General features: G+C 43.8%; 1 protein-coding gene across 2 annotated transcripts in view; it reads left to right on the forward strand.

Moving 5' to 3' along the window:
- The window catches only part of SACM1L (SAC1 like phosphatidylinositide phosphatase), a 168,685-nt gene that overhangs the window by 66,570 nt on the left and 82,675 nt on the right, over window positions 1–19,440 (forward strand). Inside the window, exons 5-6 of one of the 2 annotated variants that reach the window (XM_040432192.1) lie at window positions 2,122–2,271; window positions 13,569–13,628. In XM_040432192.1, coding sequence (XP_040288126.1) covers window positions 2,122–2,271; window positions 13,569–13,628 — 210 coding nt within the window. Of the gene's footprint in view, window positions 1–2,086; window positions 2,272–13,568; window positions 13,629–19,440 lie in introns of both variants that reach the window. The other variant, XM_040432193.1, reaches the window with a different exon arrangement.

Below are 19,440 nucleotides of genomic sequence, written 5' to 3' on the forward strand. Positions count from 1 at the left end.
TGGGCAGAAGCCCATGTATCTGCAATTTCAGCAATCTACATTCCAGGTGTGGAAAACTGGACTGTGAACTTCCTCAGCAGGACCTCAATAGACCCGGGCGAGTGGTCCCTCCTCCCGGAGGTATTCGAGGCGATCCGTCTCTGTTAGGGTCGCCCCGACGTGGACTTGATGGCCTCGAGGCTCAATCGGAAGCTTCCCACCTTCCTCTCCCGCACAAGGGATCCGGAAGCTTGCGGCGTGGACGCTCTGATCTCCTCTTGGCAGGGGTTCTCCCTACTCCCCCCCCCCCCCCCCCCCCCCCCCAGGCCAGGGTTCTACGGAAAATCAGGTTGGAGGGCATTCAGACGATTGTCGTTGCCCCAGATTGGCCCCATCGCGCGTGTTACGCCGACCTCGTTCTCCTTCTAGTAGACGCCCCTTGGTTACTGCCTCTCAGACGACCTTCTTTCGCAGGGACCCGTCTTCCATCAGCATTTAAGGTCTCTTCGTTTGACGGCGTGGCCATTGAGACCGCCATTCTAGCGCACAGAGGGTTTTCGGCGGATGTCATCCGCACTATGATTCAGGCCACGAAGCCTGCGTCGTCCAGGATCTATTACAGAACCTGGAGGTTTTTCCTGGGCTTCTGTGAAAGCAGAAGTATTCCACCACTTTTTCTCTCCCCACGGTCCTGTCTTTTCTTCAATCAGGATTGGACCTTGGTCTAGCCCTTAGTTCCTTGAAGGGTCAGGTATCTGCATTTTCTGTCCTTTTTCAGCGCCCTCTGGCCCCCCTGGGTCATGTAAATACCTTTTTTTCAGGGTGTGGCGCATACGGTTTCCCCCTACCGTCCTCCCTTACCATATTGGGATCTGAATTTAGTCCAAACAGCGCTCCAGACTTCTCCCTTTGAGCTATTGCGGGAGATTTCTCTCAGACTCCTGTCTTTGAAGGTGGTTTTCCTCATAGCCATCACTTCCATCAGACGGGTGTCTAAGTTGGCGGCCCTTCTTGGTTCTCCGGCCCGTTCCTTCCTTTCTTCCGAAGGTACTCTCTGACTTCCATATTAACTAGGAAATTGTCCTTCCCTCACTGTGTCCATTTTCTTCACACCCTAAGGAAAAGGAGTTGCACCATTTGAATGTTGTCAGAGCTCTGAAGATCTATTTGGCAGCCTCCGGTTCCTTCCGCCGCACGGACTCCCTTTTTGTCATTCCGGAGGGTCCTTGCAAAGGATTGGCTGCCTCCATGGTGGCAATCGCACGTTGATTTCGGGCTGCATTTGCGGAGTTTTACCGTGCCCGGGACAGGGTTCCTCCTTTAGGTGTCACGGCTCACTCCACCAGAGCGGTGGGCGCATCTTGGGCTCTAAGGAATCGCGCTTCGGCTGCACAGTTGTGTAAGGCGGCTACTTGGTCCTCCTTGCACACTTTCACAAAATTTTACCAGGTGCATACTTATGCATCAGCAGACGCTGCCTTGAGCCACATGGTCTTGCAGGTCGCAGTTTCCTAGATGCCTGCAGGGACGCTTGTTTCCATGGGGCTGTGTTTTTTTTCCCCTCCCTGTGGACTTCTTTTGGACGTCCCACGGTTCCTGTGTCCCCCAATTAATATGGGCGAGAAAAGGAAACTTTTGTATAACTTACCAGTAAAATCTATTTTTTTGCTCTTCATTGGGGGATGCAGCACCCACCCAGTATTGTTGTTCGACCACAGTTGTGGCAGTTGCTGGTTAGAACCCCGTTGGGTTTTTGGCATGGTGGTGTTCCATGTTTTTTCTTGGTTGGCTTGCTTCTCCTACTGCTTGTACACAAACTGAAGCTCTCTCTCCAGGGTGGAGGGGGTATAGCTGCCAGGGGAGGAGCTAGTTTACTAGTGTCAACGCCTCCTAGAGGACATAGCTATACCCACGGTTCCTGTGTCCCCCAATGAAGAGCGAGAAAGCGATTTTATTGGTAAGTTATACAAAAATCGAGTTTTTCAGTGTTGTGTTTGCTTATCATAGAATATTTATATAGCAATCCTCGCTTTTTTTTTTTTTTTTTTTCTGATTTGTTGCACATTGACCAGTATTGCCTAGAATGCAATTATTTTTCTTTTTACAGTAAGGAAAAATGTTAACATGGTTTTCCTGTAACAGTTACAGGATAATAAAGCGTTCCTTTCCATGATCAACCATGTTCTCAGTGTTGATGGATTTTACTTCTCCACCTCATATGATCTTACCCATACTCTGCAAAGACTTTCCAACACAAGTCCAGAATTTCAAGAAATGAGCCTTCTGGAAAGGGTAAGAAAAAGCAGGGAGTCTGTCACCAAGGGCCTCCCTATCCAACTGTTTGCATGGAAACTTAGCTGTGGTTCACATGATTAAAACGCTGGTTTTCTTTTCTTGATCCAAGGCTCTGTTCCCGAGTTATGATACTTATTAAACAAATATGCAAATGAGGGCTTTGGTGTGATGAAAGTGTCACTGTTGCTCTCTTTGCACACAAGCTCCACTCCTTTCTGTGGCCAGCCCGTCTCTCGCTGCTTTGACAGGGACAGGTAGTGGCAAAGCAGCCAGGGAGGGGTTGGCCACAGAAGTGAGTGAAGCTTGTTACCTAACGAGCTCTGCTCACTCAGAGGGTTTTCGAGAGTTCTTAATGATGAACTATCCTTTGGATAGGTCATCAGTATCTGATTGGTGGGGGTGTGCACACGGGACCTCCACGATAGTGTTTGAGAAGGCAGCGGTGCATACAGTAGCGTGCTTTGGTCTAGGCAAAGCTGGAAAAGGCTGCGGCTCTTAAGTGTCGGAACCCGGATCAGATACTGATGACCTATCCAGAGGATAGGTCTTCCGTAAGAAATACTTTCGGAAAACTCATTTAAATCGTTAAGCTTAAAGGATAACTGTCACATTTTTTTAAAATCAAGTCATTTTTATAAAAGTTACAATTTGTACAGATATACATACATCAAATATATATTAATGTAAACAAGTAAGGACCTAAATCTGGCACATTAATACACACAGTTCAAACTTAGAAGAGTGTAACCCCCCCTCCCTAACCTGCACCGCGCCACAATGTCAGCTCGTTTTTCTCCTCCACACAGCTTGAGAAACAACTACCCCTGTTTCCACCATAACCCGTTCATCAGTAACATCACATTATCGTGTTACACTTCACCATAATCTAGGCGTCTGCCCCAGTTGCAAGGACATAAGACGTCCAGTTGGTAGTCCTGGCGTTCTCAACCATGGTCCCCATATAGACTCAAACTTAATAATCGTACCTCTTTTAAAGTATACCCCCCTTTCATGTCCAATTATCACATTCATTCGTGCAATAAATTCCTCCTTAGCCAGTACTGTAGTGCTTATCCAGTATTTGGCTATTAATTTCCTGGCTTGGTACAGTGTTCTACTAATGCCAATATTGGGATCTGTTGTGAATTAGTCTTGTAACAAGCCCAATACACATATCAAAGGTTCTACCGGAAGTCTGATCCTGAACACCTGAAAAATAATATCGAACACTAGATTCCAAAAAGGACCTATGGCAGTGCACTCCCAAAACATGTGTAGTATATGTGCCTCTGACATATCACATTTTGGGCAGTTAGATGTGTCGCATACCCCTATCTTATGTAGGAATTTAGGTGTTCTGTAAACCCTGTGTATTAAGTATAGTTGTGGCAGTCTGTGTGTCTCACACAATGATAACAAGGGGCTTTTAGACAGTATTTCGGACCACTGCGCATCATTCAGGGGGCCAACCTCTCGGGACCATTTTTCCCTAACAGTCAAAGGAAAGTGGTCCTGATAGAATGATGGCAACAGCTTGTAGAAGCCAGAGATCACTCCTTTGGTATCATCTCCCTTTCTGATCTGTTCCGCTATCATAGATGCCTGTATAGTCAGATCTGTCGTCTTTCCCTGATAACTGTCACATTTAGACCCTAATTTAAATTTTCATATATGTAGTTACTAATAACATGATATTCCAGAATCAGTTACTATTAGACTGACTTATTTGACTTAATAAGATTTAGCCCTTAGCAAACAGTCTGCATAAAACTGCAATTTCACTATTCAGTAAAGATGGCCGCCACTGCCCTCACCCTGAGGCTAATCCCGCCTGCCCTCACTAGCCAGTAACAATAGCCCCCCAAAAGTGTCAGTAACCAAACCCCCCCCTAAAGGGTTAATCTCCTGCAGCACAAAGGGGTCTTCTTACCACATGTTGCTTTCATTTATACACTGAGCAGATGGCAGATCTCCCTTCCCTGTTGTGCGCTGCTTCAAGTCTGCTGAGTGAGGGAGCGTCTGCCAAGCGCAGGGACAGGGTGAAGTGCACACAGCCCAGGCACTGTTATCAGCTGCTGGGGAGGACCTGGCTTTAATCATTTACTTACAGTCCCTGGCTGTCAGTAATGTGACCTTGCACGCAGCGTGCTCCGTCCTTCTACAGATAGACGGACCATGCCTAGCAACCCTATTTTAAGCACAGGTAAAAGTAGGCAGTACAGGGAACAAAACTGTGGAATTAAAGGGTAATTGAATACACAGTGAAAAGTTGAAATAGGGCCACCAAGGTGATATTAATCACCACAATCCAATACTCCAAAAAAAAAGAAATACGACAGTTATCCTTTAATGGGGTCATTTATTAATCTGAAATAAGCCTATATTAGGCAGTTTTGAGGCATTTTTGGAGAAGATTTTGAGGCAGAAATGCTTGAAAATCAGCCCCAAAAAACTGTGAACTAGCCCTTTTACTGTTACCAAACCACAGATTTAACCCCTTAAGGACCCTGGGATTTTCCATTTTTGCGTTTACATTTTTTACTCCCCGCCTTCCCATAGTCCTACCTTTTTTTTTTTTTTTTTTTTCTCTTCACATAGCCTTATGAGGGCTTATTTTTTGCAGGACAAGTTATACTTTCTAATGGCACCATTTATAGTTGCATACCATGTAGTAGGGAGTGGGAAAAAAAATTCCAAATGGGGTAGAATTGGGAAAAAACACAATTCTGATGAAGGTTTTTATTTATTTTTACACTGTACCCTATGCGGTAAAATTGACCTGTTATCTTCATTCTCCAGGTCAGTACTGTTCCAATGCCACACTTGTATAATTTTTCTTGTGTTTTAATACAGAAAAAAAATTAAAACCTTTTTGAGGAAAAAAATTTTTTTTCATAACCATATTATGACCCTTATAACTTTTTTGTAGCTATGTATGTCACTTTTTGCTCACTTTTTATTAAAAAATTATTGGGTAGTTGACGTGACAAAAAATGGCAAATTGGCGGTTTTTATTTTCCTCCTCGCTGTTCCATTTGCCGTGTGCCATTAATATTGTTGTATTTTAATAGTATGGGCATTTTCGCACGTGGCGATGCCCATGATGCTTATTTTTTTTTTTTATTGGTTGTGTTTTTATTTTAAGGAAAGGGGGGTGATTTGAACTTTTTTTATTTTTTTTTATATTTGTAAACTTTTTTTTAAACTTTTTTAAGTCACCTCCGGTGACAATAACTGCCAATCATTCGTTTGCCCATAGTATTCAGTGATGGCTAAATAGCCATCATTGAAGAATTCATTTGTACTATATCAATACAAGGCTGCCACCTAGTGGCCTGTATTGCTTAATATAGCTAATTGACTCTGAAGCCTGCTTGAGGCTTCGGTCAATTAGAGCAAGGTAACAGCCGGAGAAAGCTGTTACCGGAACCGTGCGACTTCCGGTTCCGGTCTGTGCAGATACCGTGGTCACATTTGACCACGGTATCTGAAGGGCAAGATGTCCTCCCTCTATATACACTATATACGCTCCTCCCTCTATATACACGATATGCCCTCCTCCGCTCCTCCCTCTATATGCCCTCCTCCCTCATATGCCCTCCTCCACTACTCCCTCTAATTGCCCTCCTCCACTCTCCTCCATATACATTATATACCCCTCTACGCTCCTCCCTCTATATACACTATATACCCTACTCCGCTCCCTCCCTCTATATACACTCTCCCTCTGTATACACTATATACCCTCCTCCCTGCTGTATACACTATATACCCCTCCTCCCTCTGTATACACTATATACCCTCCTCCACTCCTCCCTCTGTATACACTATATTACCCTCCTCATCGGCATTCAGGCAAGTGTTAATTTTTTTTAGCCGGAGATAAAACCGCAGCATGCTGCAGTATTATCTCCATCCTGAACAGTCAAAAGACTGAACTGAAGACATCCTGATGCATCCTGAACGGATTACTCTCATTCAGAATGCATGGGGATAAAACTGACTGTTCTTTTCGGTATAGAGCCCCTTAAGACAGAACTCTCTATTCCGGAAAAGAAAACACTAGTGTGAAAGTACCATAGGCCTCTTTCACACTTGCGTTGTTGGGATCCGGCATGCTCTTCCGTTGCCCGGAGGTGCCTGCCGGATCCGAACAACGCAAGTGTACTGAAAGCATTTGAAGACGGAAACCGTCTTCCAAATGCTTTCAGTGTTTACTAGGCACCCAGGACGCTATTAAAGTCCTGGTTGCCATAGTAGTAGCGGGGAGCGGGGGAGCGGTATACTTACAGTCCGTGCGGCTCCCGGGGCGCTCCAGAATGACGTCAGGAGCGCCCCATGCGCATAGATGACGTGATCCATGTGTCACGTGATCCATGCGCTTGGGGCGCCCTGACGTCACTCTGGAGCGCCCGGGGAGCCGCACGGACGGTAAGTTGCTGCTCCCCTGCTCCCCGCTACACTTACCATGGCTGTCAGGACTTTAGCGTCCGGTAGCCATGGTAACTATTCAGAAAAGCTAAACGTCGGGTCGGCAATGCGCCGAAACGACGTTTAGCTTAAGGCCCGGATCCGGATCAATGCCTTTCAATGGGCATTGATCCCGGATCCGGCCTTGCGGCAAGTCTTCAGGATTTTTGGCCGGAGCAAAAGCGCAGCATGCTGCGGTATTTTCTCCGGCCCAAAAAAACGTTCCGTACCGGAACTGAAGACATCTGATGCATCCTGAACGGATTACTCTCCATTCAGAATGCATTAGGATAATCCTGATCAGTATTCTTCCGGCATAGAGTCCCGACGACGGAACTCTATGCCGGAAGACAATAACGCAAGTGTGAAAGAGCCCTAACATAGTTTATAAGACTGAAAAAAGACATCTGTCCATCCAGTTTAGCCTGCTATCCTGCAAGTGATCCAGAGGAAGACCCTTATGGACACGACCGTTGTTTTGGTCTGCAACGGAGCCGCAGTTTTGGCGGCTTGGGTGCGGACCCATTCGCTTCAATTGGGCCCAACACATTGCGGCCAGCACTCGTGTGCTGTCCGCATCCGTTGCTCCGTTCCATGCCCCGCAAAAAAAAATAGAACCGTTTTGCGGATAAGAATAGGCATTTCTACAATGGGCAAATTGCAGAAGGCACACGGGCGGCTTCTGTTTTTTGCGGATCCGCGGTTTGTGAACTTCAAAAAAACGGAACGGTCGTAGGCATGAGGCCGAAGGCAAATAAAAATCCCTGTGAGGTAGAAGCCAATTTTCCTCAATTAGGGAAAAAAATTCCTTCCCGACTCCAATCAGGCAATCAGAATAACTCCCTGGATCAACGATCCCTCTCTAGTAACTATAGCCTGTAATATATTACACTCCAGAAATGCATTCGGCCCTCCTGAACTCTTTTTTTTTTTTTTGTGAACTCACCATCACTACCTCCTCAGGCAGAGCGTTCCGTAGTGTCACTGCTCTTACCGTAAAGAATCCTTTTCTATGTTTGTGTACAAACCTTCTTTCCTCCAGACGCAGAGGATATCCCCTCGTCACAGTCCTGGAGATAAATATATGATGGAAGAGATCTCTGTACTGACCCCTGATATATTTATACATAGTTGTTGGATCTCCCCTCAGTAGTCTTTTTTTTCTAAAGTCAATAACCCTAAGTTTGATAAACGTTCAGGGTACTATTGTCCACCCATTCCAGTTATTACTTTAGTTGCCCTTCTCTGAACCCTCTCTAGCTCTGCTATGTCTGCCTTGTACACACACTGTACAGTTCTGGACTCCTGTGAACATGTGTGGTCTGACTAGTGATTTGTAAAGTGGCAGGACTATGTTCTCCTCACAGGCATCTATGCCCCTTCTGATGCAACCCATTATCTTATTGGCCTTGGCAGCAGCTGTCTGACACTGGTTTCTACAGCTTAGTTTGTTGTCCACTAAAATTCCGAAGTCCTTTTCCATGTCAGTGTTACCCAGTGTTTTACCATTTAGTATGTACTGGTGACTTGCATTATTCCTTCCCATGTGCATAACCCTAAATTTGTCAGTGTTAAACCCCATCTGCCACTTATCTGCCCAAGCCTCCAATCTATCCAGATCCCTCTGTAGTAGTAGTATACTGTCCTCTTCTGTGTTAATTACTTTACACAGTTGAGTGTCAACTGCAAAAATTTATATTTTACTGTTGAAGCCTTCTACAAGATCATTAATAAATATATTAACGAGAATAGGGCCCAATACTGACCCCTGAGGTACCCCACTAGTGACAGTGACCCAATCTGAGTATGTACCGTTAATAACCACCCTCTGTTTTCTATCCTTGAGCCAGTTATTTACCCACATGCAGACATTTTCTCCCAGTCCAAGCATTCTCATTTTATATACTAACCTTTTATGTGGTACAGTGTCAAATGCTTTGGAGAAGTCCAGATATACAACATCCATTGATTCGCCACTGTCAAGTCTAGAACTTACCTCCTCATAGAAACTGATTAAAGGGAACCTGTCACCAGTTTTATGGTGTCCTAACTAAGGGCAACATAAATAAGTGACTGATTCTCTTAGCAAGATGCTGGGTCACATTTTTTTTTAATTGAACCAGTCAATCTGCCAACATCTTGTATTGAAAAGCTCCAGCTGATAATGATGAGTCCTGAATATTCATGAGCTCCTGACTCTCCCCGCCTACCTGCTGCTGAGTGACAGTTATTTTCCATATGAATCAGCAGCAGGTGGGCAGGGGAGTGGCTATAGCTCTGAATTAAATATACGCTGGACTCAATGACATCACGCTGGACTCAAATCAGCTCATTAGCATGCGACATGTGGCATCTTTGTGTGTATATTATGAGGTAACCATCTGTCACGCCAGTAAGTGAATACATCTAAGGTACTTTTTAGTAGTTAATGATTGTATATAATTAGTTAGATTATAATCAAATATCCACATGACAGGTTCCCTTTAAATTAGTTTGACATGACGACTGATCCCTCGTGAAGCCATGTTGATATGGCGTAATTTGCTTATTTTCATTGAGGTACTCCAAGATAGCATCTCTTAGAAAACCTTCAGTTTACCCACAACAGATGTTAAACTCACCGCCCTAGTTTCCGGGCTCTGTTTTTGGACAGTTTTTGAATATTGGCACCACATTTGCTATGTGCCAATCCTGTGGAACAGTCCCTGTCAATATAGAGTCCTTAATTTTCAGAAAGAAGGATCTGGCTATGACATAACTTAATTCTCTTAGGATATCCCGGCGATTTGTCTATTTTCATCTTTTTAAGATGCAGCTCCATTTCTTCCTGGGTCAGACAGGGCACTTTTAATAGGGAATTAACTTTTACATTCTGCATTTCATCTGACAGTTTATTTTTCTCAGTGAATACAGTGGAGAAAAAAAATATTTAATAGCTTTGCTTTCTCCTCATCGCTGTCTGCAACTCCCCCCTTATCACTCCGACACCTCAGATTTATACGTTTTAACACTTAAATAATTGAAGGACATTTTAGGATTAGTTTTACTGTGTCACGGCCTCTGTTGTGTGCGCTGTGTCACGGTTGCCCTGCATGCCGTTGCCTGCAGCAACATGTTGCAGCATGTAGGCGGCTCCTCCTTTCCCCTTGGTCCTTCCCTGTCTGGTGCCGGAGGGGTTTATTATCTGGCTGGTGTGGCCTCTTGGCTCTTTGTTTTGTTGTGACCATGAGGTCAGTTGCCCTTCAGCCGTTGTGAGAGCTGGGGTGCTGCTCCTATCCTGGATATACCATCTGTCCAGTGGGAGGGCCTCCTAGCTAGACATCAATGTCACCTTGATGTCTCCCCTATGTCTTTGCCTTCCCTTGTATCTATGTTTGGTGTGGGTTATGTGCGGGGTCTGTTGTATGTCTCGTTGTTGTTACATGTCTGGCATGTGGGTGTCTTTTTCCGGCATGTTTGCTAGACATTTCCCCTGTGAGTCACATAACCTCTGGAAGGGGGTGTCGGGGTTTCCCGGAGGGGGAATCACAAGCCAGTGAGCAGCTCTGCCTGGAGCCCCCATGCTTCCTGTTTGCATGAGGTCCGGTCGTCGTTGGGGCCGCAGCAGTTAGTGCATGTTGTTCCTGGGCTCTTACCTGCCGATTCAGTGACTGTCCCTTTCCTTGTAGCTAGGTCAGTGGAGACTCCTGTTCATCTGCGTCTGGGATGAACAGATCGTCTCCTGCTCCTAACCTCATTGCAGGGATCTTCAGTGTCCGAGGTTCCTGTGTATGAGCCTAACTACCATCTGGGTCTGCTCATACGGTTAGGAGTCAGGGCCAGGATTAGGGTGGCATTAGGAGGTGACCTGCTCCCTTTTCCTGGTGTCCAGGCCTAGCTGCTTCCCCGTTTCCCTACACTATACGGTGGGGAGTTTTCCCCCACTCCCCACCGTGACACTTTGGCAATGAATCTCTTGGTCTCTAGTTTGGTTGCTTTTATTTGTCTTTTACACATTCTATTTTTCTTTTACACATTCTATTTTTTTCCTTATAGTTTTTCAATGCTTCCTCGCTACACTCCTGTTTTTAGTGATTTAAAGGGAACCTGTCACCTCCAAAAACCGTCCCAAGCCGCCAGCAATACCTGACAGTAGCCAGCAGCGTGTTTCCGACTATAATTTTCTTCCTGAAGGCCAATGCAGCTAAATCTCAGAAAATGTTCTTTTATCCCCTGACGGCATGCTTCTCTAGTCATGCTTGAAGTCAAGGGGGCTGCGACCTCCTTGCTTCAAGTCAAGATGACCACACCCCTTCCATGCCCCTTCGCTGTGACTGACAGCCGGCAGTTCGGCTGGCTTTGCCGAACTCTCTGCAAAGGCGCTGTCAGTCACAGCGAAGGCAGGGAAGGAGGCGTGGTCATCTTGACATGAAGCAAGGAGGCCGCTGCCCTCCTGACTTCAAGCATGACTAGAGAAGCGTGCCAGCAGGGGATAAAAGAACGTTTTCTGAGCTTTAGCCGCATCGGCCTTCAGGAAGAAAATTATAGTCGGAAACACGCTACTGGCTACTGTCAGGTACTGCTGGTGGCTTGGGATGGTTTTTGGAGGTGACCGGTTCCCTTTAAATGCTTTCTTTACAATTTTATTCATCCACATTGTGTGTTTTTTTTTTGTGTTTTTTTTTCCCCTTGTTCCTTACCCTATTATTCCCATAAGGTATGTACCTCTCACAATTAGATTTTAGGATGCTTTTAAAAATATCCCATTTTGTGGCTGTATTTTTCATTTTTGAGGACTTCGTCCCAGTTAGAAACATAGAAACATAGAATGTGTCGGCAGATAAGAACCATTTTGGCCCATCTAGTCTGCCCAATATACTGAATACTATGGATAGCCCCCGGCCCTATCTTATATGAAGGATGGCCTTATGCCTATCCCATGCATGCTTAAACCCCTTCACTGTATTTGCAGCTACCACTTCTGCAGGAAGGCTATTCCATGCATCCACTACTCTCTCAGTAAAGTAATACTTCCTTATATTACTTTTAAACCTTTGCCCCTCTAATTTAAAACTGTGTCCTCTTGTGGTAGTTTTTCTTCTTTTAAATATGCTCTCTTCCTTTACCGAGTTGATTCCCTTTATGTATTTAAAAGTTTCTATCATATCCCCTCTGTCTCTTCTTTCTTCCAAGCTATACATATTAAGGTCCTTTAACCTTTCCTGGTAAGTTTTATCCTGCAATCCATGTACTAGTTTAGTAGCTCTTCTCTGAACTCTCTCTAGAGTATCTATATCCTTCTGGAGATATGGCCTCCAGTACTGCGCACAATACTCCAAGTGAGGTCTCACCAGTGTTCTGTACAGCGGCATAAGCACTTCACTCTTTCTACTGCTTATACCTCTCCCTATACATCCAAGCATTCTGCTGGCATTTCGTGCTGCTCTATTACATTGTCTTCCCACCTTTAAGTCTTCTGAAATAATTACTCCTAAATCCCTTTCCTCAGATACTGAGGTCAGGACTGTGTCAAATATTCTATATTCTGCCCTTGGGTTTTTACGCCCCAGGTGCATTATCTTGCACTTATCCACATTAAATTTCAGTTTCCAGAGTTCTGACCATTCTTCTAGTTTTCCTAAATCCTTTTCCATTTGGCGTTTCCCTTCAGGAACATCAACCCTGTTACATATCTTTGTGTCATCAGCAAAAAGACAAACCTTACCAGCGAGGCCTTTTGCAATATCACTTATGAAGATATTAAACAAAATTGGTCCCAGTACAGATCCCTGTGGAACCCCACTGGTAACATGACCTTGTTTTGAATGTTCTCCATTGACTACAACCCTCTGTTGTCTGTCACTCAGCCACTGCCTAATCCACTCAACAATATGGGAGTCCATGCGCAATGACTGCAGTTTATTGATAAGTCTTCTATGTGGGACAGTGTCAAAAGCCTTACTAAAATCTAGATATGCGATGTCTACTGCACCTCCACCGTCTATTATTTTAGTTAGTTAGGCCAATGGCCTCTCTTAGTTGACTAAAGATAGTGTTTTTTTTTTTTTTATGTTTGGTATTTTTGTTCCTCCTTAAATGACAATTGGAAAGTTATTTTTTTATGGTCACTATTTCCCAGGTGTCCCCCAACCTGCACATATGTTGTTCTGTCAGGTCTATTGGTTAATACGAAGTCCAGTATGGCTGTCCCTCTAGTCAGATCCTGAACCAGTTGGGAAAGGTAATTGTCTTTGGTTATTGCCAAGAACTTTCCTTTGAGATGTACAGGTTTCAGTTTTCCAGTCTATATCTGGGTAGTTGAAGTCCCCCGTAATAACGACTTCATTATGATCTGCCGCCTCGTCTTTCTCGTTTAGTAGTAGATTTTCTGTGGACTTTGGTGGCTTATAATGAACTCCTATTAGTATTTTATTATGGTTTTTGGCTCCATATATTTCTGCCCACAGCGACTCCACATGTCCCTCACATAGGATTTTACATAAAGGTAAACCCCTCCCCCCTTCTCTCCGGTTTTGACCTCCAGCCTGCCCCCATTATAGTGAATGGGACCGGAGCGGACTTGCGGCGGCACGGTGCACTAGCTTTAGCACGGATCCGGCATGCTGTTCCCTTGCCGGAACAGCCTGCCAGAGAAGGCTACCGCTAGTGTGGACCTAGCCATAGATATTGTGATAAAGGGGCTATTTAATGTAGCTGTGCTTTGTTGTGATTGCAATATTTCTTTGCATCCGTTACTTTTATTGAAATAAAAAAATAATAATAATAATTGGAAAAATAAATACATTAATAAATTGAAAAGTTAATTTTTTTTTTTTAATCTTCAGGCAGATCAGAGATTTGTTTGGAATGGCCATTTACTGCGAGAATTTTCTGCTCAACCTGAGGTAAAAGATGATTATTTGTAATTTAAAGTTTTAAAAGTCTCAGCATAAGGGCTTATGCACACGCCGGTAGCCTGTTTTGTGGTCTGCAGATTGTGGATGTGTGAAACACGGTTGCCGGCTGCGTGTGTTGCGCATTTTGCGGAACTCTATAGAACTGTCCTATACTTGTCTGTAAAAAGGACAAGAATAGGACATGTTTAATTTTTTTGTTTTTTGTGGGGCCGGATGCGAACTCATTCACTTCAGTGGGGATGCAAAAGATGTGAAACGCACACCCGTGTACTGTCCGCATCCTTATGTCCATTCCACATTTTTTGCGGCCCCATTAAAATGAATGGGTCCGCATCCGACCCGCAAAAAGTGTGCATTGGATGTGGACCAAAACCACGTTGTGTGCGTGAGCCCTAACACACATTTGTATTGTATGTCTACAGAGATTTGCAATTAAAATATGATATGGCAGAAATTTCAGAACTTAATATTGCATCTTAATGATTGCTTTGCATCAAAAATACATATGCATTAGCAGCTTTGAGAATCATTCAGAGGTATAGATGGAAAACTAGAAGACATAACTGATCCTATGTTTTTTTTCTAATCGTATGGTCAGTGTCAGGATTCAAGTTATTGAAATTATACTCTACAGTCATGAGCATGAGGCCTTATTTGTAGTATCCAATGATCTGTTTTGCGGATCCGCAATTTGCAGACCACAAGAACTGATATGGTCGTGTGCATGAGGCCTTGTCTGGAGATTCACTGTTGAGCCAGGCACACCTTCTAGAGCTAGCCCGGCTGAATGTAATTATACGTTTTACTTGGTGATTTGTTGCATCATTATGGATAAAAAGTATTTTTAATCCATATGCAAATGAGCAGTTAAATGCACAGAGGGTGGGCCCAAGCCACTCTGTGCACCCTTGCTGTTCCTGCTCCCTCTGCCAGCCCCTCCCTCTTCTTCTTGATTGACAGGACAAGATTCCTGCATAATCATCTCTCCTGTCCCGGTCATGGAGAGTGAGGACTGGCAGAGGTAGTAGGAGGTGCTCAGGCCCCCACCCTCTCTGCACTTTTCTACTCATTTGCGTATGGATTAAATTACCTTTTTTCCAGAATGAAGCAACTGGTTACTTAATGAAAGGTATCACTACATTCAGCTGAGCTAGCTCTGGCTGGTTTAACAGTGACTTTCCTGGTAACAGATTCCCTTTAAAAATATAGCTAACCTTCGCACAATGCGCTGTACATTTACAATATAAAAAGGTAACCCAAAAAACTGGGGTCCATAAATTACACTCCTAAGAAATACTTAGCAATAATAACATAAATGGCTAAACTCAAATTAGAACATTACAATCAAAGAAAAATAAAATTAGTGTTTACAGCCCAAATTGTAAACATTTAAATCCTTTATTGATGCAGATAAATAATAAAAACATTAAAAATGAATCTCACCAAAATTAAGTGACAGCCCTGGGGTACATCCCAATACTGTACATATAATACAAAGCACAGGTAGAAATAAGATTGTGTAGCAGCCATCTGTCAGTATATATAAAGTGATATAAAAATTGCTGTATATCACACCAGCTTGCCCATATTATAATGTAGTTACAATATTGCCAAAGGGAACTATTGTGCATATGATCAAATACTGATTTGGGTGGCACGTGCCAAATACCAAAACAGTGTATGTGCACAAAGTTCCAAAAAATTCAAATGAAACCGAAACTATAAGTGAAATACAGCATTATCCCATTTGTGCTTAATTTTGTTTGTTAAAAAAACCTCTCAGGCGTTGTACACTGCCATTGTGTGGTTGCAGGGTGCCACCTGCAGGCTTCCATAAGAAATACTGCTGTAGTAGCCTTCAGAGAGCTTGATGCTACTAAAGGGAATAAACTGGTCCCCTGATTGCCGTTCAGGGGAGATCCGTTTGGGCCCTAGGAGTGCACTGCTCCCAGGGAAAAGCCACCTCGGATGCCGTGGTCACAATTGACCATGGCATCTGAGGGGTTAAATGTCTGTGATCATAATTGCGGATTGCATACATTAACCCTTGGTGATTAAACCTACACAAATTGCCAGTCCGCATTATAATCATAAAGGCACTTTATTAGACACTAGGGTTGTTTCGATAACAAAATTTTGATTTGGTTTCGATACCATAAAAAAGTATTGCGATACTCAATAGCATTCGATACCACGCGAAAAATAAAAATTATCAAAAAAAGCCGCGTGCATTCCGCATTTTATGGAACGTCCGGCTCATAATCGAACAGTCCGATTCTATTTTTTGGGGGTACAAGGTTACAAAAAAATGGCGAATCGCGCAGTTTTTATTTTTTTTATTTCTGTTCTGGCGTTCACCGCATAGGAGATTTTTTAAAATATTTTAATAGTTTGGACTTTTAGGATGTGGCAATATGTGATATGTTTATTTATTGTTTATATATTTTATATGTAAAATTGGGGAAAGTGGTGATTTATACTTGATATTTTGGTGTGTGTGTTTTTTTTTTTTTTACTGTGTATTTAATAACAATTTCCCCCCTTAGAGGCTAGAACCTGGGATCTTTTAATCCCTTGTCCTATTCACCTTAATAGAGCTCTATTAGGGTGAATAGGATCTCACACTCTCCCTGCTGCCCTGTGCATAGTACACACAGCAGCAGGGAGATTACTATGGCAGCCAGGACTTCACTAGCGTCCTGGCTGCCATGGTAACTGATTGGAGCCCCAGGATTAAACAGCTGGGGCTCCAATCAGAAGCTGCCACTGCCACCAATGAGGAGGAGGGGAGGGGACTCTGTAGCCACTGCCACCAATGTTTTTAACCTCTTAAGGACATAGGGCGTACAGGTACGCCCTTGTGCCCTGGTACTTAAGGACACAGGGCGTACATGTACGCCCTGTGTATTTTCGATCACTGCCGTGCGGCTGGCAGTGATCGGAACCCGGTGCCTGCTCAAATCATTGAGCAGGCACCTAGGCTAAATGCGCGGGGGGGTCCCGTGACCCCCCCATGTCGGCGATCGCGGCAAACCGCAGGTCAATTCAGACCTGCGGTTTGCTGCGATTTCTGAAGTTTCTGGTCCCCGCGGTCCCTGACCGCGGGGATCAGAAACTTTATATGCCTAAAAAAAAAAGTTTTATTCACCCCCCCCTGCACCCCCGAATGATTTTTATGGTGGCGGGAGGTGCAGGGGGAGGGTTGCGGGCGGTGTGGGCGGCGGGCGGTGCGGCAGGTGGGATCGCGATCCCCCGCCCGCCTCCCCTTGTATAATCGTTGGTGTCTAGTGGGGATACCAGGGTGCCAGCACATTGCTGGCACCCTGGTATAAACGGCTGACATCTGCGATGCGATGTCAGCCGTTTAACCCTTTCCATACAGCGGTCCGTACGGACCGCTGTATGGAAAAGGTTAACAGCGCAGGGAGCTCCCTCCCTCTCCCATCGGGGGGCTGCTGTGCCTTTTCAGCCCCCCGATGGGGAGGGAGAGAGCCCCCTGAGAGATCCCCTCCTTACCCTTCCCCGTCTGCGAAGTTCTGAGCAGTACTGAGCAGACGGGGAAGGTTCCCATGGCAACAGGACGCCTCTCAGGCGTCCTGCTGTCCATGGTGCTGAACAGATCTGTGCTGAAAGGCATAGATCTGTTCAGTGTAAGTAAAATACAGTACAGAACAATATATATTGTACTGTACTGTATTATACAGACATCAGACCCACTGGATCTTCAAGAACCAAGTGGGTCTGGGTCAAAAAAAAGTGAATAAAAGTGAAAAAAAAGTAAAAATCAAAAAACACATTTATCACTGATAAAAAATGAAAAAAATAAAATTCCCTACACATGTTTGGTATCGCTGCGTCCGTAACGACCTGATCTATAAAACGGTAATGTTACTTTACCCGAACGGTGAACACCATAAAAATAAAAAATAAAAAACTATGATGAAATTGAAATTTTGCCCACCTTACTTCCCAAAAAAGGTAATAAAAGTGATCAAAAAAGTCGCATGTACGCCAAAATTGTAACAATCAAACCGTCATCTCATCCCGCAAAAATCATACCCTACCCAAGATAATCGCCCAAAAACTGAAAAAACTATGGCTCTTAGACTATGGAAACACTAAAACATGTTTTTTTTTGTTTCAAAAATGAAATCATTGTGTAAAACTTACATAAATAAAAAAAAAGTATACATATTAGGTATCGCCGCGTCCGTATCGCCCGGCTCTATAAAAATATCACATGATCTAACCCCTCAGATGACCACCGTAAAAAAATAAAAATAAAAACGGTGTAAAAAAAGCCATTTTTTGTCATCTTACGTCACAAAAAGTGTAATAGCAAGCAATCAAAAAGTCATATGCACCCCAAAATAGATGCCAATCAAACCGTCATCTCATCCCGCAAAAAATGAGACCCTACTTAAGATAATCGCCCAAAAACTGAAAAAACTATGGCTTTTAGACTATGGAGACACTAAAACATTTTTTTGGTTTTAAAAATGAAATCATTGTGTAAAACTTACATAAATAAAAAAAATTGTATACATTAGGTATCTCCGCGTCCGTGACAACCTGCTCTATAAAATTACCACATGATCTAACCTGTCAGATGAATGTTGTAAATAACAAAAAAAAAAAACTGTGCCAAAAAAGCTATTTCTTGTTACCTTGCCGCACAAAAAGTGTAATATAGAGCAACCAAAAATCATATGTACCCTAAACTAGTACCAACAAAACTGCCACCCTATCCCGTAGTTTCTAAAATGGGGTCACTTTTTTGGAGTTTCTACTCTAGGGGTGCATCAGGGGGGCTTCAAATGGGACATGGTGTCAAAAAAACCAGTCCAGCAAAATATGCCTTCCAAAAACCATATGGTGTTCCTTTCCTTCTGCGCCCTGCCGTGTGCCCGTACAGCTGTTTACGACCACATATGGGGTGTTTCTGTAAACTACAGAATTAGGGTCATAAATAATGAGTTTTGTTTGGCTGTTAACCCTTGCTTTGTAACTGGAAAAAAAATATAAAAATGGAAAATCTGCCAAAAAAGTGAAATTTTGAAATTGTATCTCTATTTTCCATTAAATCTTGTGCAACACCTAAAGGGTTAACAAAGTTTGTAAAATCAGTTTTGAATACCTTGAGGGGTGTAGTTTCTTAGATGGGGTCACTTTTATGGAGTTTATAATCTAGGGGTGCATCAGGGGGGCTTCAAATGGGACATGGTGCCAAAAAAACAGTCCAGCAAAATCAGCCCTCCAAAAACCAAACGGCGCACCTTTCACTCTACGCCCCGCTGTGTGCCCGTACAGTAGTTTACGGCCACATATGGGGTGTTTCTGTAAACAGCAGAGTCAGGGCAATAAAGATAGTCTTGTTTGGCTGTTAACCCTTGCTTTGTTAGTGGAAAAAATGGGTTAAAATGGAAAATTAGGCAAAAAAATGAAATTCGCAAATTTCATCGCCATTTGCCAATAACTCTTGTGCAACACCTAAAGGGTTAACGACGTATGTAAAATCAGTTTTGAATATCTTGAGGGGTGTAGTTTCTTAGATGGGGTCACTTTTAGGGAGTTTCTCCTCTAGGGGTGCATCAGGGGGCTTCAAATGGGACATGGTGTAAATAAACCAGTCCATAAAAATCAGCCTTCCAAAAACCAAACGGCGCACCTTTCACTCTACGCCCCGCTGTGTGGCCGTACAGTAGTTTACGGCCACATATTGGGTGTTTCTGTAAACGGCAGAGTCAGGGCAATAAAGATACAGTCTTGTTTGGCTGTTAACCCTTGGTTTGTTAGTGGA

This window comes from Bufo bufo, chromosome 5 (genome assembly GCF_905171765.1).
Source record: "Bufo bufo chromosome 5, aBufBuf1.1, whole genome shotgun sequence".
Classification (NCBI taxonomy): Eukaryota; Metazoa; Chordata; class Amphibia; order Anura; family Bufonidae; genus Bufo; species Bufo bufo.